Source organism: Lonchura striata, chromosome 4 (assembly GCF_050655825.1).
Source record: "Lonchura striata isolate lonStrDom1 chromosome 4, ASM5065582v1, whole genome shotgun sequence".
Lineage (NCBI taxonomy): Eukaryota > Metazoa > Chordata > Aves > Passeriformes > Estrildidae > Lonchura > Lonchura striata.
The window spans coordinates 11,186,943-11,207,076 of NC_140706.1; the positions used below are offsets into that span (position 1 = coordinate 11,186,943).

General features: G+C 38.3%; 1 protein-coding gene across 3 annotated transcripts in view; it reads left to right on the forward strand.

The window, feature by feature from the left end:
* The window catches only part of AFAP1 (actin filament associated protein 1), a 111,091-nt gene that overhangs the window by 59,254 nt on the left and 31,703 nt on the right, over nucleotides 1-20,134 (forward strand). For all 3 annotated transcript variants that reach the window (XM_021550755.3, XM_021550756.3, XM_085578519.1), the window contains exons 4-6: nucleotides 7,976-8,084; nucleotides 13,545-13,756; nucleotides 16,761-16,940. In XM_021550755.3, the coding sequence (XP_021406430.3) occupies nucleotides 7,976-8,084; nucleotides 13,545-13,756; nucleotides 16,761-16,940 (501 nt within the window). The remainder of the gene's footprint in view (nucleotides 1-7,975; nucleotides 8,085-13,544; nucleotides 13,757-16,760; nucleotides 16,941-20,134) is intronic.

Below are 20,134 nucleotides of genomic sequence, written 5' to 3' on the forward strand. Positions count from 1 at the left end.
CCACATCCCAGTGCTCATTGCCAGTCTTTGTCTGTGTGTTTAAGTAGGTCCTTTTCCCCTCACCATGGTACGTGTGCTTCAGATATCCTTTGTAATCCCAGTCATATTCCTCTCAGGTTTAATTTCATTCCACTGTGTATAAGAAAGGCTCTGTCAGTTCCTTTCTGAGCTATGGTTTAATGCTAGTGAATGATACCAATATTTCTCCTGAGCAGCTGCTATAAGGATCATGTACTTTGATCATAGGTGACCAGAACAGCAGTCATAGGACATAGAATCACTTAGGTTGGAAAAGACCCTTAAGATCATTGAGTGCAACTGTTTGCCTAAAGCTCCCATTAAACTGTGTCCCCACATGCCACATCTGCACAACTTCAGAGAGCTCCAGTGGTGTGACTTCACTGCTTCCCTGGGCAGCCTGTTTCAGAGCTTGGCCACCCTTCTTGTGGATGCATTTCTCCTGATATCTGAACCTCCCCTGGCGTGACTTGAGACTGTGACATTTGTCCTGTTGCTTGTTACTTGGAAGAAGAGACTGACCCCACCTGGCTACAACCTTCTTTCAGGTGAGGGATGGGGTCTCTCCTGAGCCTCCTTTTCTCCAGGCCAAACACCCCTGCCTCCTTCAGCCTCTAAGACTTGTGTTGCAGACCCTTTCCCATCTCTGTTGCCCTTCTCTGGACTCACCCCAGCACCTCAGTGTCCTTCTTGCTGTGAGGGACCCAAAAGGATTTGAGATGTGACCTCACCAGTGCCCAGTACAGGGGGACAATCACTGCCCTGGTCCTGTTGGCCACACCACCGCTGATCCAGGCCAGGTGCCATTGGCCTTGTTGGCCACCTGGGCACACTGGGATTGTGGAATATAAAATGTCATTGCATAAGGAATAAGGATGAAGAAATGTATACCACCTCTTTTTTCTGTTAGCAATGTCTTGCAGGACACTATAATTGCCATTTCCGTTTTCCATGGTTGAGGCTGGTGAATTATTGTTGATGATTTATTTCACATTTACAAATGGTACCACAGAAAAGTTTTAGTTTTAAAGCAATTACCTTCTCAGTTAATTTATAGTATACCTTTATAGCAATACACATCACCATATTTCAAAACTTTCCTCATGTCTGAGCTGCCAGAATGAGCTGTTCCCAGCTGCTTTTAGTTGGAATTTACATTTAAACTGGATGAGTTAGAGTAGAATTGAACTCCTTTACCAATTTTTTTTTTTATTATCATTGTGAAGCTATTTGCCCTTTTGTCTTTTTTTAACTAGATACTGATGATCTTTGACCTTCTTACAAGAAAATTATTCAATTACTAATGCCACAGATTTCATAGGATGTTGTCCAACATTTATCGTAGAATTCTCACACTTCTGACCTTAGGTTTTTAATTTCTTGTTTCTATGCTATACCTGTCTATAAAACCCTATCCCTGTGATGATAGTTAGAGACCAGATTTTTTTGGTTTCCTGATCATTCTCATTAATGTTCTGTGCACAAATACATGGGTAAGGAATTAGGCCAGTAAGGACCAAGTCTCCTCTTGTTTTAATTTGATGCAGTGCTCAGGCCCTTAGACAGTATTGTTCCAGTGGAAATGGCGTTGCCTATACTTTAATCACTGTACTGCCTTGTCCTCACTGTCATGTCTCACACTTGGGTGAGTTTATTAACTTCTGGAAGAGAAAGGTGATTTTGCCTTTTCTGGGGAGTACAGACACTTCTTTGAGCACAGTCAGAATAAACAACTCTGACTGAGAGCCCCATGCTGTTTAAAATTCAGATTAATCTTTCTCATGTAATATGTATGAAAGTTAGCATACTAGCATTAATTAAAGCCCATTTCATTTCTTGCTACACACAGACCCTTTGCTTGACATGAGTCAAGTCTATTGTTTTGCCTGTGTGATGCTTCCAACTGGCTGTGTAATAATCTTTTATTATAAATTATGAATGATACAGAAATACCTTGTTTTTGTTTCTGGCTCATTTGCTTTCACTTTTAATTATTTTGTTAGATCTTCCGTTCCTTCCATTGAGTCAGGAGTTTATTTGCACTCCAGTCTTCCACAGAGTTTGGGTGTAACTCTTTCCAGCTACCTGTCCTTTCAGTAGTGCTTTCCATGCTCCAGTCTTTTTGGTTTATTTACTATCTCAAATAATATGTATGCAATTACATACAGTAGCAAGAACTGAGACAATTTGTATATGGACACAGACTGAAAGTGCCATCAGAGGTGCAGGAACCAGCTGGGTTTTCTACTCAGTCAATATAGTATGTTCTGTTACTGTTTCCACTTGGTCCTCTTCATTGTCATCTTTGCCTTCCTATTTCTGAGGTGAAGGGGTTATTCAGGTTTCTGAGCAGATGTGTTGTACCTTGTGAAATAGTAACTCAGCTCCTGGTGAGCTAAAGGTGTAAATGCTCTCCAGACAATCTTCAGATCAAACTGTGGAGCCATAGGACGCCCTGATTCATTTGTTAATGTGAGCAAGCGTTCAGATCTCTCTCCATCATCAGGCTGTGCTTTCTGAGGCTGTGATCTGTTTGTAGTCCCTGTACATACTAAGCACTTTTCCAGTGATATCTTTAATTAGACATTCACCCCTGAGTCAGCAGACACACTCTCAGGCTGTGTCAGATGTTCCTCCTCTCCCTGGAGGACAGCATGCCAAATGTGTGCCTGCTGTTCTTAACCTTATCCTACTCAAATCCCTGTTCAGGATCACCCCCTAAGGAGAAGCTCCACTTGAGCTTATCCTCTGCCTGGTGATCACTTCCACTTCTTTCCCCCTTGTCCTCATCTGTTCAGCACTGCAGGAGCTGGTGGGTGACCAGTTCTGCTATTCATGGGATTCATGTTGCTGGGCATCCCATCATGTCAAAATCTGGTTGCTGTTTTTTCCGGGAATTCCTTCTGCTTTTTCTGGGTATCACTGGCATTGTAGAGGTGTGTGCTGGAACTGCATCTGCAGTCAGAGATGGTCAGGTGGGACTACAGCAACAGCCCATCAAGTGGCCGTGACCTCTCTTCTGGTGGGAGTGATAGGGTTACTCAATTCCAAAAAGTTGAGTTTCGTAGCTGTCTGTCTGGATTTGCTGCCTTTTGTGCTCAGAAGCTGGGAAGATAAGTTGTTAAGACTTCTTTCACATTGTTTGGCTCCCGGTTTTGTGGGCTCCAACTGACAAGCTCAGAAATAATAAACTTAGAATATGAGGCAGAGGTCAAATGAAGACTGTTTCTCAGCTTTTCATTGTGTACACTTAGGCAAGTGTACACAGTGCACAGCTTAAAATGATCTTAATGTCCCACAAAGTCAGCACATTTGTCCTGAATAAATCCAAGGTCCATCCATGTCCTTAATTGCTAGGAATAAATAGTGAATTCTCTTCAGCACAACTATGAATTTATTTAAGGGCTGTCATACCAAGCTCATGGCAAGTACTAATACCCTTAGAGTGCTACAAAAAAGCCCGATTGAAATGTATGCTCAGTAATTTTATGAATCACATTTTACTCAGTTTGTTGGTTCATCTTGCTTTCTGGATGTCCATTTTTTCACATGTGGAGTTAGGGGTCATAGATGTGTGTGTACTCTTCCCCTGCTTGCATGCTGAAGATGCAGTGAGGCTGTGCAGAGGTCAGGTCTAAGCTTGCTCCAGAGCAAGTGACATGTGCCTGTCTCAGAGTTTGTTCTTGACAGCCCACATTTGCCTGCTGGCTCCTGAACAGCTTTTTTGGACATCCCCAGCGTGTGACCCCTTTTCTGTTCTCCTGTTGCTGCCTTCAGCACCGATGGGTTTTGTATCAGCTGGATCCAAACTGGTGGCTGATATAATAACACGTGTAAGTGTGGCACTTGAGTTGCTGGCAGTGTTTGCCTGCAGCACGGGTTGCTGACAGGCTCTGCTGAACTCACTGCTTTGCACTGGAAATCTTCACATCCTGAATCATAAAGGAAGGTATTTCTTTCTATCAAGTCTTCATTGGGGTATAAAGTGATTTTACATCCTCAGGCCTCTATACATTGCCGTTCATTTTCCTTTGTTTTTCAGACAGCTTTCCATATTGTCACCAGATTATCAGATAAACCATCTGTAAAATAAAAGTTACTGTCTATCTTGCTCAGTATCCGTGGACAGAAGGGGGGAAATAAAATAGTGTGTGTCTTAGGATAAAGGAAGAAAGAGTTTATTGCTGGTCTGTGGAATACAGGTGGGCAGGTGGAGGGGTAGATCATAATATGCCATTAAATTAAGATGTCTGTACAAGTCTGTTTCAGAGTCCAGTAGGACAACAAATTTTACCATTTTGCTTCTTTCTCCTAACAATCAATCTTGTAAACTGGAATTGGGCATCACAATCCAGTCTCTAATTTCATCAGAGATCTCAACTCTGTAATGCAATGATCACCTCCTCTGCTTCTTGGTTTCAATTAAAGCAGCTCTCAGCTGGTCTCAAACTCAGGGCCTGACAAACGTCTTCATCAGTACTGGTTCATTATTGCTGTTATTATTCTTGACAACAACATATTACATCTTTGTCCTTATTCCTCCAAGGAGATAAAAGTAATGTCAATTTCTTTTCTCAGTTCTTATTGCTGTGACTGAGAGAGGTGGTTTATCTTGAGAGACAACATTCTCTAGGTTTCTTCGCTGTTGCCTGTCATTAAAATAAAACAAACAAACAAACAAAAAGGAGAAGTTCAGGTAATGCCTTCCTTGCAGGTTGCCAGGTCTTTACTCCTGATACCACTCAAGGTACATGTGTTCCAGTGTTTTTTTACATTTAATCTTTTTAGAGAATATGTAAATAATTTGTGGGGTTTATGGCCTTTTTATTTTTTTCAGGTAAACTATTGAAAAGTTATTGAATAAAGTCTTACTTCATAATTCATAACTTCATGAAAATTTTTCCAGTAAAAATTGCTGAGTGGAAAGAATGAAACAATACAACTAGTAATAGTAAAAACATTAAAGAACTATAAATATTAGTAACTAATACCAGAGTGCACACATATATGTTTTTATGTATCTTGCTGGTCAAACTTGTGAACTCCATAGCTGGTGAAAGTAATTGTTTATGGTACAGATTTGAGTGAGATTTTATTTTTGTATATAATAATTTGCAGGGTTTTTTAATATTAAAGCAGCCCCACTTTTATCAAAAAGTATTTAATGTTGGATGTTTCTGTTTCTCCCTTTTACAAAAAAATTTTATAATTGTTTTCAACTTCGTTATGGCAAGCACTGCAAAATGCATTTCAGAGAGGAGGGCCCAGTTAATTCAGCAATGGATTCCATCTGTGTTGACCTTGGCTGCACAGCCCAGCCCACCCCAGCTGTATGAAGTAACTGGTGCTCCAGCAGGGTCGAAATCAGACAAGCACCATTTGTGTTTCATTTCCTTTTTTCTTTCTTTCTGAAAAACATTTTGTATAAAAACAAGGATTTTTTTTTTTTTTCCTCCTGATCTTTATTGGAACTTCTCATTTGTCCCCGGATAAAATACAGCTTTGAAACCTTGGTGCTGTATGAAGTCAAAATTGGAATGACTCAAGACTTGTATTTCCTGGGTGAATAAGGTTCAATAATAAGAGGAATTTCATATATTCACCTGACGGAAAAAACGGTTTAAGGCTAGACCAAGAAATTAATTTGTCTAATGAAAAGGGTGGTATGAATCTATACTGCCCCAGGAACAAACTGTGACCCCAGCTAATGAGAATTAGGTTCTACCCACTGGTGTGAAGGGGGAAAATCAACTCTTTGGAGGCAGTTCTGCCTCTTGTGTCTATACTTCAGGCCACACAGAGGTGATCTGTGTACAGCAATTCATAATTGCTGTCAATTTTCCAACAGTAATGAACATGTAATAATTTTTAATGTCCCTTACGGCTGCTGTGCAGCAGCAGCTAACCTTGAAAGACTCATTTATTTTGTCATGATGTGCAGGTTGTCAATTGGATTTTTTCAGCAAAATTATGGGATCACTATACTAAAAGTCATATTTTTTCTTTATTTTGCTTCTTTGACATATAATTTCTCTAGCAAATCTGGTATGTGAGGAAATCTCATTTGGTCCACATTATAGGTAACAGTAATTGCCAACTGTAATTTGTAAGTGATTGTGACGTAAGAAGTTGGCTGTATCATTTGATAATAGAATGCAAATTTCAGTCTGACCAGGAATTTCTGTGTTCAGTCATAAATCAGTTCATTGTTCATGAGAAAGTTTCTCATTTTACTTGGTGTGCAAAGGTGAGTCCATGCTGAATGTCACTAGCTCCTTGCCTTCCTGCACTCTGGGAATGCACAAGCACTTACCTGCAAGGTAGAATAACCTACTGGATAGGAATTTGACTACAGAGCACTCTAAGGGTGGGACTCCTCTTCATGATGGTGTTAAGAATCGGGTGACTGGTGCAGGTGTGTGATCAGCAGTGAGATTTGGATATGCCTGGCTTTGAAATATTCAAAGATGAATCCAGCCCTGAAAGTGCCCACAGAAGTAATTTCAGTGCAGGTAATGGCACATGTTATTAAAGCTCAGGCTCCTCCCAGGTAACTTCAGGTCTGTAGCAAAAGAGAAGCAGAGTCCCTGTGGCCTCCTCTGTGTGATGTGGAAGAAAGCCCTGCTAGACTGGTCAGCCCAAAAGTGTCTCTATCTGACCAGGTACTCACTTCAGTATCTCCCTTCATTCCCTTAGTTTATACTGGGTCAGTTCAGTGCAGACAAACTTGGTTGCATCTCTGTGATTCCATGAAAAAAAAAAAAAGTATTGAAAAACTATTACTGCAGAAATGCGTCTCTTTTTGCAAGTTAAATTTTTGTAATCATGCAATAAACCATTGGTGCTGAAAAACTGTTTCAGTATTTTCTCTAACATACAAATATGAAGCTAAAAAACCTGGGGCAAATATGAATGGGGTTCCATAAAATACAGTTGTTCTGGCACTTGTTAAGGAAATAGAACAGTAAAGTCATACAGAAGAAGTCACAGAGTACTAAATTTACTTTGTTTTTACATCAACATGCAACTAGTTGGTCAGTTTTAAATTAAAAGCATGTTTATATGTAAAAGAAGCATTTTAGAATTTGACCTAGTATTTTACACATTTATTTTATTGTGTAATATTGTCTTGATTTTTCAAACTTTTCCTTGTTTGTATGTAGTAATAGCATTATAAATATTAATATATATATTAAGAATTGATTTACCATTGAAGAAACACCGTTCATGAAAATATGGTTCAATTATTTGTCCTTAGTCTCTGCCAGCCTATGCTATTTAACTTTTCTACAGTGTCCAACCAAACTGCTGTTTGCTGCTGTAACGTGAAGTATTTTAGGTGTAAAATACTAATAAATAAGCCATAACACTGTTAAGTGTATGCATAAAAATCTCTTTGTTACATAGACCCATTCGTTTTAAATGGAGAACTTTATCTTTTCAGTATTTTTACCACTTAATGCTGTTGTAGAGAAAAAATCTTTTAATATAGCTGTTACATTGATCTTGCCATCCTTAGCAATGACAAGTAGGATTCTACAGTGTTTATTATTTCCAGAGGACTCAGTTGGAGGAAATGCAAGAAGGTTTTGTTTCCTTATGAGTAAAGGTCTGGACAATAATGATACATTTATAAACTTATCATCATGTTATGAAGCATAATTATGTTGCTTTACTGCTTCAAGTGTCAGCCTTTACTTATTATTGTTTAATTATAACAACATATGAGGAACTTGAGATTTGGGCTTGCTTCTCATCTAAAAGATGCTGCCTTGCAGAGCATCTAATTGAGCCCTCCAGAGCCTTGCCTTTAGAGATAGTTAACATAAGAAATAGTCACAGTAGCAGGGTTTATGAAGCTGGTTGCATTGGCACTGATCATGAGCAGATGTTCTGTCTGTGTTTAATTTAACACCTTGTTGCTCTGTAATCACTTTTTCTTTTTTTGTTCATTTAGCCACCAGATAATGGGCCTCCACCACTGCCAACATCCTCCCTTCCTGAAGGCTATTATGAAGAGGCAGTGCCACTTAGTCCTGGGAAGGCTCCTGAGTACATCACTTCCAGTGAGTAAGATATTCCCAGGCAGTTTCTGAGCAGTTGGTAATTCCAGTGTCCTTCAGCTTTTTTAGGATTTGAGAACTCCATCACTGTTGGTGCTGTGGCGATGTTTTGTAAGAGTTACTTTGAGAGTTTGGGCCAGCTATGGTTATCCTCACTGGCCATGCATTGGACTGGTTTGCAGAACTGTTCTGGTATGCATTGGACAGGTTTGCAGAATTGTTCTGGTGTGCATTGGACTGGTTTGCAGAACTGTTTTGGTGTGCTCAAACAGGCTCCTTGCACAGAAAACTAGGTGAGGAGCACATAAACAGCTTTCAGCAGCTGTTGCAGACAGAGGGTCCAAATTTTGAACCACGGACAATGGGGGCACTGGACCAGGAGTCCAGAGTTAAATATTGCCCAGAGTTAAATATTTGCCCCGCTAAACTGGTCACACTGTGAATGTAGAGGTCTCAGAAACTGGTACTGACTTGCACATCTGCCTGCTGTGCCTCTATTGCACTGAAGTGCTTGCTAAAATAGACAAATAAAAAGGGAAAAAAGGAACTGTTGGAAAGATATGATTTGCAGATTGATGGCACATTGTGGAAAGGGATGAATTGGTCACAGCATCTCCCATAAGCCTTGTGTGATGTCCATGTCAGTACTTTTGTGTCCACTTATTCATGGCAGTAGGCATAGGGCTGCCTCTGCCTGTCTAACAGAATGTCCTTCTGCAACACCCAAATGTTCTTTTTCACACCCAAATACTTCCCCAAAGAGCTGTGCACTTCAGTGGAGCTGTGCTGAGAGCACCCTGATGAAACACTGCAATAACTGCTGTGTCCTTTACACAGGGTCATTTATGTACCATGCTTTTTTTATTGGATGCAGTAATTTATTACGTGTGTAGGGCTGATTAATCACTAATCATTGTTTTCTATGGTCCAAAGATTAAAGACATATCTTCCCCTACTTTATAGCCATTTTAATTCTTTTAAATTATCTCTATGTTCTTAAAACATGCATAGGAGTCATCTTAAAGTTAAAATACTATTCATCCGTACACTAAACAAACTGATGTTATCTAACAGCTTTTAATTAACCAAGAAGTTCAAGATAAGAAAGTTTCATGTGCTGGAAAGCAATTGAAAGAACATATGGACTTAGAAGAGCAGCAGAATCACTCTTCTCTTCATTTCCTCCCTTGAAATGCTGCAGGGTGGTCCTGCTACACCCTGTAACTCAGTGAGCTTCTGACTTGGGTTTTGTTGTTAAACAAGAGCCCTGCTTAGGCAGAAAAATATTAATAGCACTTCTTAAAAAGCACCTAGGGAAAAACAAGACAAAGTATGAAGCTGATTTCTTATTGTACTTAAACATTTAAATGCATAATAATATTTAGGATATCAGCCTTAAAAAATCATTAGTAATTCCATAATTTAAGTGTGTATATGTGTATATATATATATATATATATATATATATATATATATATATAAAATGTAGTATATAGTATATTTTATATAGTATATAGTTTATCTATATCTCCAGACACTTAAAGCTGTGTTAATGTGACCTAGCATCTCACTTGCTGAGATTTTGTTACATTTTCTTATGTTCTGAACTTTATCATATCTTTAAAATTGTGTTAAAAGAATTCCTCTCTTCACTGGTAATGAAGTAGCTTTTAGATTCAATGTGCAGTTAGTAATACATCTTTGCTCATGCAAAATATCCACTCAACCCAGTTGTGTGGTAATTTGAATCAGCTACCAAAGTGTATTAAAAGAGCTAAGGTTATAACCTTTGGCATATTTGAGATGGAGAAGACAATAGAAAAAGTGCTTGAAGTAGAAGTGCAAGAATGCATCTATTGGGATATATATAATTATTTTGAGTAAACATTCCTATGGAATATTGTTGTAATGTCATTAATAGCAAGGAGACTTACATACCACGTGTCTTACCTGTAAAAGTAAACAAGCACTGAAGCAAATTGCAGAACATAGTCATGAAAATGAAATATCCATAACTTTCCCAAGTCTCTCTAATTGGTTTGTAAATAAGTGCTTGCATGTAGATGAAAACAAGAGTGTGTATGACTTGTCTGTTAACTTTCTCTGTATTAAAAGCTACTGATCTCTACAATATGCCTGAATTAATACAGACTAGTTTTAGGAATACACTATTGCAAATAATATGAAAGTCCACTGTGATTTTCATGCATAACAGTGGGAGATTTTTGTGAACATGAAGGTGAAAAGCCAGTGTCAGAAGAAGTCAGATTAATGTGCAGAAGGTGCAAAATATGGAAAAACTTGTAGATTAGCAGCACTGGAACATGTTGTATCAGTGCATCCTTATCCTCTGCACTTTGTTTTGGAGAGAGAGACATTTTTCCCCACAGGCTAGTTTGTGTCTCAGAGCCTGGAAACCTTGTTCTGGATGTGATAGAGCAGCTTGGAGAACAAGCAGTAGAAGCAGGATGTGGTAAAGAGGAGCCAGGATTCATCAGGGATGATATGAGCACTTCAGGATGGGCATCCTTCCTGGTGTGAGTCACACAAGAAGCTCTTCATCTGGCCAAGAGTCCCACAGACCAAAAAGGGAGACATGAGGAGTATTTAGTGGGCAGGAAAAGGCAGCAGGTCCCCAAAAATTCCATTAGCCTGGGTCAGGATGGGAGTCTCTCCTGTTGGCTTTCATCCTCCTAGAAACAGGGATTTGGATAAAACAGCAGCTGCAGTGCCAGCAGAGTCCCTGTGCTGAGCATACAGCTCATGGCTAGCAGGAAATCTGCACTTGGAATGCTTGTGAGCCACATAGGAAATACCTGTAGGGTATTAAACATGCAGAATTTCAGTTTCTACTATGAAGTCCCAACAGCTTTCTACAATTACTTTTTTTCTGGAAACTGGTAGAACTTTCTGTAAGAAAATAAATAATAGGCTTCAATGTTGTGAGTAAAAACCAGTGATTTTAGCAAGTAAATTTACCAGTAATAAGGCAAGATTGTTGCATGGGGCTTATAGTCAGAAGAAAATCAACTTTTCAGTGTAGAGCAAAGGTATGATCTGTAATTTTCATCCAAGGTGAAAACACTGCAATATGAAAAAGTTAAATCATGTTCTAAACTGGGAAGAAAAACTGCATTGAAACAGATTCAACTTTTTCATCTTTTTGATTGATGCACTTAAAGATGTAGTCTTCTGGTAAGTCTCTGTCATTCAAACTTCCCATCTTCAGAATGCAGATAAAGGACCCAGCTCCACTGTCTTGAGAAGATTATACTTGAAGATTGTCCCCTCTGAGCACTTAGGTTTCAAGTTAATCTGACAAAACTTAACCTCCAGACACTTGCATTCTAAAGGTAGTTTCTTAATGGAAAAATCTCATTAGCAATGATAATGAAAAATTCCACCAGAGCAGTGTATCCATATCTCAACATGTGAGCAATGAGTTCTTACTTCTGCTTCTCACCTAAAAATAAAAATTGTTTCAGAATAATATTTTTGCCAAAACCAAAGCAAAATCACAGATGAGGTAAGAGAATATTTTAGAAAGGGACCAAATATTAACGTGAACATTGTGACGTTGGTGTAGCTGTGACAAACACCACAACTGAATATAAAGAAAGGCTGAGGAGGTTATGGGCACTAATTGCTTTTTTGAAAAGGAAAACCCAAGAACTGAAGAAGAAGTTCCCAGAGAGATGGCAACTTTAGTTTATGGCAGCTTGTCCCACAGCCTGTGTCTTTGGGAGATCTTCTAGAAGAAGCTGATTTAATGATCAGACCTTACATTTTGTATTTGGTAGCTCCATGTGAATGATTCGGTCTCTGTGCCCAGCAGGCTGGCATGCTGCTGTGTGTTTGTGACTGGTCAATGATCTCTCAAGCATTTCCTGATGTTTCTGTGTGAAAATTTGTGGAAAGCTGCTCTGAACGAAGTTGGAGCAGGGAGAATATTTTGGTTTGATTCTGGATTTGGGGGGGTTTTGTTTGGGATTTTTTCCTTCTTCAAGGGTAGGAAGTTCAGCAGCAAGTTCTACTAGATCTTATATATTCTTTTAAATAAATATGCAAAAATGAATACTCTGGAATAAATGTTTCCAAATCTGTCAGATTAAATATTTGTGCCAAGTTTTTCCATCCTCCTCTTGATTTTTGTAAAGCAAGTGGAAGATTGGAGTGTTTTCCCACTGATAATCATCTGAGGCTTTTACCACTTGCCTGTATTGGAGCTGCCCCAAACCAGAGACCCAGTAGCAGAATTGACCAGAAAATAGCAATTCAGTTTTAAAAAATGAGCTTCCAGGATTTTAAGTTTTACTTTCATTTCACTTTGGGATGCAGATACACTGTTTCATCCACTTTTATGAAAACAGAAATTGGATCAGAATATCTAATTTTGATTCAGAAATGTGAGGTATGTTCATTCTGACTATACACATAGGGAGGAAATGATGCAGAATGAGCTTTCCAGCAATTCACTCTCTTGTCCTCCTCTCAGTCTTTCCAATTCTCCTTCCTACATCCCAGCTATTTCCTAATCACCTAGCTAAAGCAAAAAGAGATTTTCTTCTACCTTCTGTCCTAAAAATATATCAAAGTCTACATGAAATGTTTAGATGAAATTTCAGCTTTTAAAAATACTCCAGTTTATTTTCCTCCATTTGAATACGTGCCAGTGGATAGGAGGCGTTCTGGTGTTATTATCTGAAGGGCTTTACATACATATACCCACATAAATAAGTGTGGATGGTGGAAGAGAGGGTTCCCTAGTAATGGCAAATTAGTTTGCTAGTTGAGGGTACTGCTAGATCTGTCTGCATTGTTGAAAATGAAAGGCCTGAAGAAAAAATGTTTAATTAAACTTGAAGCTTGCCATTCTATTACCAAACCTGGGGCAGGATTAAGCAGCTGAGGCTAAGCACAGAACAGAAGATTTTTGTACAATGCTTTTACGTCCATCAGAATCTGTAGTTCAAGGGTCAGCATTGTCTATTGAATGCTTATTGTAGAAGTATTTGGGAATTACATGAAATGTTATGGTGGGTAGATACTGCCCCATAATGTATTCTTATGGCCTTTGCCATATGGGAAGTTTGTTTCTCTATGTGATATCCTAAAGCAAGATCAAGATGTTTCTCTGTGAAAGGATTACAGAAAATGAAGCTGTCAAATAATACTTTGAAGATAAGGAAACACTACCTGAGATTTTAGCTATGTATTCCCAGTTTATTGTTTTATTAAAATTCACAAGGTGTCTTTATGGGTCTTCTATAAATTTCATACTGGCATAGTATCTTTTGTTTCCTTTACTTAAGATATTGATATTATGAGCACTGAAACAGTAACTTGTTCATGGCTGATTTTCAAAAGCTTTCACTTAAAATGAACCTTACTGAGGTTTTCAGTTATTGCAGTGTGCTTCATGGCTAAGTGTTTTAACCTTGCACTTTTCCACTTTTATTAAAGATTATGACTCAGATGCCATGAGCAGCTCTTATGAATCGTATGATGAAGAGGAGGAAGATGGAAAGGGGAAGAAAATGAGACATCAGTGGCCATCTGAGGAAGCCTCTATGGATCTGGTGAAGGATGCCAAAATCTGTGCCTTCCTTCTTAGAAAAAAACGATTTGGGCAATGGACCAAACTACTGTGTGTTATCAAAGAAAACAAACTACTGGTAATTCTTATTTTTAGCTAGCTCTATTTTCTTTGTACCTTTTAGATGATGTATTTATTTTTACAGGAATCTGATTTTTGGAATATGTTCTGCAAACAGTGGCCAAGTCTGCAGTAACCTTACCAAGGAGTTTGGTCATGATTTACCCAGAAGCAGAAAAGCACTGAAATTATAAGTGTATCATTTTGCCACTTAGAACTTTGATTTCTATTTCAATTAACTTGAACCCCAGCAGTTCTCTGATATTAGAAAGAACATCTGGCCCATTATCTTTTAAAATATTTAATTTGGAAAAAAATAGTTGCTGAAACTGTAAATCCAGTTTTTCATTCCCTGCGGACAAAAAATCTCATAGGGAGCTCTGTGTGTGCACTGTTGGATCAGACTGCTGGAGAGAAAAGTCCCTTGTTGGACTGAGAATTCACTTGGCAGCATGTGCTGTGGTAATGTATACACTTTAAACTAAACCTTTGCCATCTGTTCTGCAGTAATTACGATGCAGTATTCACATGATGCACAGCTGCATTATAAAAGGGACAGAAACAAGTGGATGTATTTATTTCCTTTAAGCAAATCTGTTATGCTTCTTTCTGATCGGAGGCATCAGTGAAAGATTCCATGAATTATCCACTCATAGATGCATTTTTGTTTTCTGAAAAGAGACCTTAATTGAGGCAAACACTTACTATGTGTCGTTAGGAGCAAACTAATACTTATAATAATCAATAAGTTGGTGTCATCAGTGCTCCTGCCTTCTGATATGGTGCTTCCAGCCGTTGTAGCTAATTACATAACAATTACTACAATATCCCAAATGTTAAAAGCTGATTAACAGGTCACAGAACATTTTCTGTAGAACCTCTCTATTCTGCAGTGGTACAATGTAGTTTAGGTGTGTTCACTTTCCAAGTACATTTGTGCTTATGGCAGTACAGAAAATATCAGAATATGAAATGGAGATAAGAAATTTCTGAAAATCCAATTGTGATGAATTTGCTAGTTTGCAGTAGCTTTAATTTTTGTACCCTCCTGTATTGAAATGTTGAAAAAAATGTTCATTCTGAATCAGCTTTTATTTTATTCTTATAATGCCATTACCCTTAATGCACATTTTTATCACCATATATCAGTATCATATCAGATTTCAGGACCATCTGATAACAGCTTGAAGAAAGGAAAAAAGAGACACAGAAACAGATTTTTCCCTGAAGTCATGCGGCATTTGTTCTACAATTACATTTATTGTTCCATATAAAAATATGTTATTTTTTATATTTTCATTTCCTTTACCCACATGTGTGGTCCACAAAGCTTTTTTTTTCCTTGTAGGGATCATCTTTCAGTAATTCTATAATGGGGATTAAGAAAATAAAAGTCACAACAGGAGTCTAACGACCAAGTTACACAAGATTAGTTTATTGTTTGAAGGAGGACTTGGACAGTTAACTTATGAGATATGCAAGTAAAACAAATATGTGTTCTTAGGGATTAGTAATTGCTTGTGTCATGAATGCAGCTGTCATCGTAAAACAAAAATATTTTAATTAGAATTAAACATTAGAAATAACTTTTAGTAGGGAATTACTTTTCACTTAAAGTCCGTTAGGGACTCATTTTTCACTTAAAGTCTTTGTATATATACACACTTCAGTTATAGCAATGTATAGCTTTAAATAAAATATTTAGATTAATATAAAAGGAATTACAAGCTGTTTATTGGTTCTTAAAGTGAATAATGTTGTATATCTTCAAGATTTCATAGCTTGAAAACTTAGTATTTTTAAAATGTTGCAAATTAAAAATCTGTGACCAAATTGGAGAAACTTTGGTGTAATGGGCTTTGGAGAGGGAAGGTTTGTCAGTGATCTGCAGAGGCTGGTTTAGAGTTGGCTGTATTTTCCCAGCCTAAATTGTCGTGTTTATAATATACTTTTATCAGCTGCTGTCTTCCTGACAGTTGCATCCTGGTGTGAATACTGCTGCAGACATGCAGAAGTTCACGTGCTTTTCTCTATTCACATAAATGCTCAGCTATTCTTTGTATGCAGATACTAGTTAGTCTTATTGGTGGTCAGAGACCCTTTTATTATCCAGATGTCCTTTTAGCCTTAGTGCTTATTTGTATGAGTGAAAGCCCAATTTACACAAGTATATAAAATAACTGGACGTTTGTATAGGGAGTTAAACATTGTTCTGCAGTCTTTGGGAGCCTCAGCTGTACTGGTGTGTTGGAAGGTGAGAATAGAGACTGGGTCTGTAGGACATGTGATGTAAAGAAGGAACAACTGTCTTCAGATCACCAATTCCAACAGAGAACAGGTCATCAGTGACCCAACATGAAATTGCTGTTAATTGACAGCGTTTACTAACGAGGGAAAAAGTGTGTAAGTACATCATTGTAGCTAGGAGCTTACAAAATGAAGTAACATGGAAATTCGTGCAGGGACTATTAGACTGTATTAACTGAAAAAATGTGATTTTACCCACTTTCCATGAAGTTTTTTTAACTTATCTCAAGAAAATTAACAGATGAATAAGGCATGTGCCAGTGTCTTTGCAATTTCAGTGTGTAGGCACCGATAAAGATTTGCCTTCCTATGCTGGTCTGTCACTGGAGGGCAAGGTAAACATCTGTGCTTTAAAGTTGTTAAGTTACAAATTTATTCTGCTTCTACATGTGAACAGATATCCTAAATCACCCTCTTCCTACCTGATCAAAGTCAAGGTTGAGTCATAAGGATAAGGCAGAGACACTTAATGTTCTCCATATGTTTTACCTGTCCTGCAATAAAAGACATCTATTATTGTCAGTCTGGAAGTAATTTTGCTTTACAGAGTGGATGAGTTTGCTCTGGCTGAACTCTGTGGTATGTGGTAAAGGGATGTGTAAAATACATTCAAAATTTTATGAATTAAAAATATAGCATTTCTACATAATAAGAGCTTTCCCCCAAGGTTGAGAAAGATAATATCTCATGCTGGGACTTTCCTTATGTTTATTTAGTGTTACAAAAGCTCCAAGGACCAGCAGCCCCAGATGGAACTGCTCCTGAATGACTGCAGTATCACCTATATTCCCAAAGACAGCAAAAAGAAGAAGCATGAGCTGAAGATCTCTCACCAAGGAGCAGATGCCCTGGTTCTGGCAGTGCAGAGCAAAGAGCAGGCAGAACAGTGGCTAAAGGTAAGGGGGAATTTCTGACCAGGAGTTCTTCTACCCACAAACTGTTCACATTGCTCAGTTGCTGTTACAAATTGAGACACAGACAACTTGCAGACAAATCCAGACCACTTAAATCCCATGTAACTTGGGACTGCAGAAATACAGATGTTAAGTTCAGGCCTCGAGGCAAATCCTCAGGGTTAATCCAGTGCTGCTGCTGTGATGGTTTTCACTACTAATAGCACAACGATCTGGCACAGAAAGGAAAGGTAGCAAATTCCCTTCTGTCTTCTTCTCCAGTTCATTTTCCAGAAAGATTTGGTGCTTAGGGCATAGTCGTAGTGAGCAGAAGGCTCAAATTCCCTCAGGTGGAGGCAGCTGGCATCCATATTATTTTTGGCATGGTGTCACCTTTTGAAAAGTAAGATTCTCTGAGGAGATACCTGTTTGAATTGCTCTGGATGGAGGAAAATCCTTCAGCTTCCTGAAGGCCATTCAAGATTTCTAATTCTGGTTTAGCAACGTGTCATCCATTATGGCTTGTCCTGGGAATGCAGACTTCTGAGAAAATGGGATTTTGTCATCTTCTATTCCTCTCTGTTCAATGTCTGCTAACATGGAAAATCCCAAGGCAAGGCTGCAGTTGCAGATCCTAACCAGATTACTAGTATTTATGTTGGACTTTGCCAGTCTCAGAGGTGGAGGTCAGTGAAAGAGTGTGGGAAACTATCACTGCAGTTGCAGTAGCAACTGTTCTAAGACCTTGAAATCCAGCCTTTTAAATACATGTATAAGTCTGAATGCATCAGACTCATCAAGCATTCTCCATGCTGTGCTCTGATCTAACCTTATATGGTCTTTATTTTTCTAAGAATAAATTGTATTTCTCCAAATACAATTGAATTAAACACATAGGAATTTCCTGATGGCAGATAGTTTTTCTGCAGAAGAGGGAGACATAAAATGCAGCTTAAGCAGTATAAATTCTGCTGTGGGCTAATGTACTAAATGGAAAATTAATCTGTAATTTCCTATTTTGCAATATTTGAATATACCTTTTGGGGGTTTGCGGTTTATGTGTGTTTGGTCTTGACTGTGACTTTGTAGCTTAGAAAATGCTCTCTTTGTAGCTTAGAAAATGCTCTCTCTATTGTCATTGTAATGGCAGTTAATCCCAGCTACGTATTTGTGAGGCTTCTTCTAACATCAGTGTCTTGTTCTAAGTTTTAAAGTCATGCAAGTGTCCCACTAATTCAGCTAGCAGTTCAAAACCACTGATTGGAATGAAAAGAAGTTCATAAGTCAGATTCCCTTCCAAGGGAATTCCGCTGTAATTAGATCATAGAAACTGCACCCTTATTTCCTGTGTTGTTCTAAATTCGGGTTTAGTAATACTGAATTCATTGGCATCTATCAGACGTTCTTTCATAAAAATTGTTTTATTTTTTTTAAATTGTGTATAAAGCATCCCCACACAGGCAGACAGAGCAGTACTAGATTTTTCCATATCCCAGATGCATTCCTGCTGCTTCAAAATGAGAAGAAAAAGAGGGATTTTGTGCAGTTGCATGTTCTCACAGTTGTGTATTCTGTGTGTCTGCAAAGCATTTGGAGACAGTCTGACAGCACTTTATTTAGCTCCTTCATGCTGCAAAGCTCTCTATTCATGAAATCTTTCAAGTACATGGCAGTGTTACTGTACCCAACTTCCAAGTCCTCAGTGCTGCTTCAGCCCTTTGCTTCTGCAGTACAAATTAATTGCCTGTCCCACAGCTAACCAGAAATTATCTGTGCAGCTCTTGCAACAGTTCCAGTATTTTCCAAAAGAAGTATGGCCTTTGGAGAAATAAAATAAGAATTGCTTTCTGTATTTTTTTAAATACGCCAAAATTTAAGGATTATTTTTTTTATTATGTAAGCAATTATGTTTGGATCATTCAAGCCTTATTCAAAATTAGCTTCTGAAAATCATGTGTGGCTTTGTGTAGGACATTCTTACACTATGAAAGAGGTCACTGCTTAATCTTGGAAGATTTTAGCTTTCCCAACCTTTCAGTCAGAGGGCCAATGTCCTTCCCAGTGCTCTGTCCTTTACATGTGATTTCTGTAGTTAATAAAAGGGGCAGATCCAGAGACTGCCAATGAGAAAGGACTCTGCAACTACATTTTTAGAGCATGAGATGCCTTCTTGGTGAAAGATACTGCACCAGTGTGTGCCACTTGAGGCAGATTATCACCCAGGAGCAATGGGTTCTCATGAATTCAAATGTTAAGTGTTTAAAGCTTTACACTTGATCCTCAAAAGCTCAAAATGTTTTTGGAGTCCAGATTGTCCTTTGAAAGCTAAACCATTTTTTTTTTTCCAATTCATGTATATAATCAGTACAGAATATGTTTGTTAAGTAAATAATTTAAAAATATCTGTTGGAAGACAAATTCTAAATCAATGCGGAATACTTTAGACGATTTTTGGTAAAGATGACACCAAAAAAGCCCTAACTGATAAACATAGTGCAAATTGGAGTCTAGACTGGAAACCACAAAGGGAGTTTCAGATTTACCAGCTAAAAAATGCTTGATGAAAACAGATAGATGATGTCACCAAAGAGCCTGTCAAGATTTCAGAGGAAGGAGCAATACTAGCATAAATTTAGGCTACAGCTGAGATCATCTCAGTAATATGGTGGGCAACAAAAATTGATGGAATTTTCCAGACTTGAGTCCTAAACATGTTCCCGCAAAAATGTACATGAAAAAAATGTGTGCAGTTACACACTCTGACCCAAAACCAATCTTTTCCCATGTAGCTTGTGTATATGTGCATCTGTGCACCCTTTTGTGGTCTCATAATGGCTGAAATTTTCCTGTTTGTCTCAGCATATCCAACAGAGTGGTAAAACTACACTTATTTGTAAGCATCCCTGGGAAATCCTGCATTAAAAATAAAAGGACTAATAAGACCATGACCTTACAAGAAGATGCTTGTTCAGTGGCTTGGTTTGTACAGATGAATGTGCTCTGTGTGCAGAACCCTCAGACTAGGCCACAGAAAACTGCACTCAGTATTAAAAATACATAGATGCCAAAGAAATTAATTTGAGGTAACTTGTTGTAGAAGACCGGTAGAAGAAGGAAATGGTCACGGTGGCTGGTCCCAAGGCCTTCTCTTCCTCCTAACGTTCCTCCTGCAAAAATGTATTTCTGATATATCACGC